Source organism: Trichechus manatus, unplaced genomic scaffold, assembly GCF_000243295.1.
Source record: "Trichechus manatus latirostris isolate Lorelei unplaced genomic scaffold, TriManLat1.0 scaffold00072, whole genome shotgun sequence".
In the NCBI taxonomy this organism is placed as follows: domain Eukaryota; kingdom Metazoa; phylum Chordata; class Mammalia; order Sirenia; family Trichechidae; genus Trichechus; species Trichechus manatus.
The window spans coordinates 219,371-223,221 of record NW_004444008.1 but is presented as its reverse complement, the minus strand read 5'-3'; the positions used below and the strand labels follow the sequence as shown (position 1 = coordinate 223,221).

General features: G+C 44.8%; 1 protein-coding gene across 2 annotated transcripts in view; it reads right to left on the bottom strand.

Moving 5' to 3' along the window:
- Window positions 1-2,824: 2,824 nt before the first annotated feature.
- SDHA (succinate dehydrogenase complex flavoprotein subunit A) overlaps window positions 2,825-3,851 on the bottom strand; it is a 24,093-nt gene continuing 23,066 nt past the window's right edge. For both annotated transcript variants that reach the window (XM_023734811.1, XM_004380262.2), the window contains exon 15: window positions 2,825-3,147. In XM_023734811.1, the coding sequence (XP_023590579.1) occupies window positions 3,061-3,147 (87 nt within the window). In that variant the 3' untranslated portion in view covers window positions 2,825-3,060. The remainder of the gene's footprint in view (window positions 3,148-3,851) is intronic.

Sequence of the window (3,851 nt, the reverse complement as noted above, 5' to 3'; positions counted from 1 at the left end):
ACTGTGTCCTAGCTTCTTGTTTTGTTATGCCCAAATAGGCTGCTAGTATGAGCTAGTTTGATTTTTGGCACCTTTGAAGCTCTAATGTCCTGCCACCAGGTGGTTAGATCTGTTATAGGTATGTGAGCTCAGGAGTCCGCCCACTCCTCCTGTATGGATTCAGCTCATGTGCTCAGGTAGACAGCCACCAAGTATGTGGTGTAGGCTCTCACCTACAGTCCTAGATGGGCACGGGTGACTGGTGTGGGCACAGGCACTGGCTGCAGCAGGGGGACACACTAAGCAAGGCAGGCGGCAGACAGCCGCCCCTAAGTGTCCAGGAGGAAGACGCGTTCCTGTTCCCTAGAGCGCATAGGTGGCTGGGTTTTGTGGCCAGACTATGAGCACCCAGTGCTGTTGGCTGTAAGGACTGGGGGGCACCTCTTATTCATGGACCCCTATCACAGGTTGCTGGGTGGCATGGGTGGAGCCACCAGTCTTCAGGCCCCTGATGTGGGTAGGTGAAGACCCTGCTTAATGGGCAGAGCAGTGTCAAATGTCAAGAACCTGCCGTTTCACAGCGATACAGTTGAAGTTAGACTTCAAGTATACACCCTGTTGTACTGTGGTAATGAGGGCCTACGCTGTTGAAATGGGCCCACACAAGTCTATGCAGGAGGAACGGCACTCCAAGTCCGTGGATCCCTTATGCCAGTGCCTAGGCAAAGAAGCTGTGCCTACCCTGGGTTCCTCGCTTAGGGGAGCCGGCAGTTTATTTTTTCCCATTTGTTAATTTGTTCACTCTCCAAGGCAAGGAGAATGGCTCCGGGCATACGATGGATCCTACTTCCGGCCCAGGGGACTTGGCAATTGCTGAAGCTGTTCTGGGACTCAGTGCAGAGCAGGGAGTGGGGAGGTAAATGGGACAGAGCTTCTTCCCTAAGAAGGGTTTTGGTCCGCGCAGTAGGCCATACGCAAGTACCTATCTTTTGCCGATCCAGGGCTGCTTCTCGCTAGTTCTGGGTGGCTGTCTAGACTCTGTGGTGCCGGGTCTCTCCTAGTGTGGAAAACGTGCCTCCCGAGCACTGCTGCTTGCCTGCCTCACCACTCACCCCCGAGCTGATAAGGCTTGAAGGGCTCAGCGTCTCACCGGGTCAGGTCTGGCAACTCCTTGCTGCTTCCGAACTCTCTCTCCCTCCCCCTGTCACTCAGTCCGGTTCCTTAACTCTGCCTTTGATGTTCAGGGCTCCCAGATTACTATAATCCATTCACTTGTTTTTTCAGGTCTTTGTTGTAAGAGGGTCCACCAGAAGCGTCTGACTACTCCACCATCTTGGCCCCGCTTCCATTGTTTGATTTCTTGACTGATGCTTCCACAGGCGTTGATTTTGGATCCAAGAAAAATAAATCTTTTACTGGAGTGAAAACCACTGAGAGCTTTTCAGCAGGAAGGGTTGATGGCATCTTCTTGAACTTTACGTACAACACACTCCCACGGATGAGAAATTCAAGTGGTGGAAATTCTTCCTAGAGAACATCATGAACAAGTGCCCACAGGTCTATGTGCGAGAAAGCTCACAACGGCAATGTCTGCAGCAAGACCCTGGGAAAAGCCAGTTCCTGACTACGGGGACAGTTAAACAGAGGGCCATACCGTGGCTGCTCCATACTAGAGGAAAATGCCTGAGATGTATGGAGTTAAAAAGCATTTCTCAGACTCCTGTGTGGCTGTGGGGCCTTCATCCGAGAGCTTCGGCGCCAATGTTCCAGTTACTGTGCTATTGCGGTTTTCTGCTTGATTTCTCAAAGTTTCTGTAGAGAGATGGCCTTTAGAGTAGATGAGATCATACAGTATGCATTCCTTTTGGTTTGGTTTCTCTTACTGTGCTGTTGTGTGTATGAAGACTTCATTCGTTTGCACTGCTGAGTAGTACTCCATTGTATGGACATGCCACATTCCATTTCCCCGCATGCGTAGGTTCCTCTGGCTGCCTACTGCCCAAGGAGACATCAGGCTGTCCTCCACTACCCTCACAATTTAATGCTAAACGCAGTATGCAACTGACTCAAAACTCCTGTTATTTCTAGAGGCTAGGTTCATTTCCATCAACCCTCTGCTTTTATTATGTCACTTGTGGTCAAGAAAATAAACAGACACAAGCTCTGTACTGTATCAAATCCAACCTTTTCTACCTAGCTGTGAAGTGCCCACCACCCACAATCATTTTAATAATTTCCATTGTACCTCAACACTCTCCAGAGTCTAGCCCAGGGCTTGGAACAAAGAACAAATGAGGAATTTTTACATTTGAAGAACACCATTATTGCCGGGTATTAAACATGGGAAGAAAATGTCCTGTCTGTCTGGAGAAATATGACTCTTGAGGGCACAGAAAATGTGCTTTCTTATGATGCCCAATGCCCAGTAACAGCTGTTATTCAAATCTAAAATTTATGCAACACTGCCTTATGAAAAGCTTTTCTTACTAAAAGATGCTTTAAAGAATACACGTATATTATTTTGTAAGAAAAATTTTGGAAAAAACATTGTTTAAAGCAAATCGAACCTACAAAAAGAAGAGCATAAAAATGAGAGAAATCCATTTACTTCTACATCAGTTTCATTTAATATTTGGTTATCTCAATACTCACTTTCTCCTATTTGCTTACTGAGAACATGGAGGAGATGCCAGGTTTCTTCATTTGGTGTCAGGTACCACCAAAATTCATTTTTATTTAAAAATAAATTACAAAATTTTATGCGACAGAGTAAAGAGGTAGTTCAAGTCAACAAAAATGCCTAAGGTCAAGATTTTAAGTGGCCGTGGAAATAAGAGAAAGCACGTTCATTTATGTTTTATTGAAGAACTGCACCCACTTTTATCATTTCACAAGAATGAAGCAAGAGACAAAGGTAAGCTTAATTCTTCCTGGCAAGCTGCTGCCAGTGGGTAGACAATCTTCTCGAGTGTTAGTCCTTACTTACCAGAGTACATAACCTTAAAAAGACAAGGATATACACATGCGCCATGGGGTAGCATACATAATTACAAGGGCAGATTCCGTGAACATCAGGCCTCATCAGTAGGAGCGAATAGCAGGGGGTACTGTGGCACAGTCAGCTTCGTTTAAAGTTCTGTCAATCACAGGTCTGTACTCCAGAGTGACCTTAAGAAGAAAAGCCAGTCATATGTTATAGCACAGAAAAGTACAAACAGCTCTCTCTCGTACTGTGTGTAAAAAACTATGAAAGTCGTCTTATAGACGTACAGTCAAGAACTTAAAGACACAGGTGTTCACTGGAGTATTTTTCAGTAACAGAAACTTGAAAATGATCTAAATGTGCAGCAACATGCTATGTCAGTCATGGTGAATCCATGTAATGGCATGCGGCCATTCAAGCAGCTTGGTACAGATTTGAACGCTTTACAAAAATGCTCATCAGGAACTAGGGGAAAGCTTATATATAGTCATGTTCTAATTACACTTAAAATACGTATTTACTTCTGGTTTTTTCTTACAAACAGGTATTTGTACACATACATATTCACATAAGAAAAATGAGTATTTACGTATACACAAAAAACTTGAAAATATTTCAAAATAATAATAATGGCTTATCACTGGTGGGTTATAGGTGTTTATTTTTTCTTTATTCTTTTACTTTTTAAAATGAAGATGTAGCACACAGTATACCAGGTGTGACTGTGACAATTCCTAGTATCAGGTGTGACTGTGACAACTCTTGGCACCAGGTGTGACTGGGACAACTCCAGACACCGGGTGTGACCGGGACAATTCCTGACACCGGGTGTGACCGGGACAATTCCTGACACCAGGTGTGACTGGGATGACAACTGACACTGGGTGTG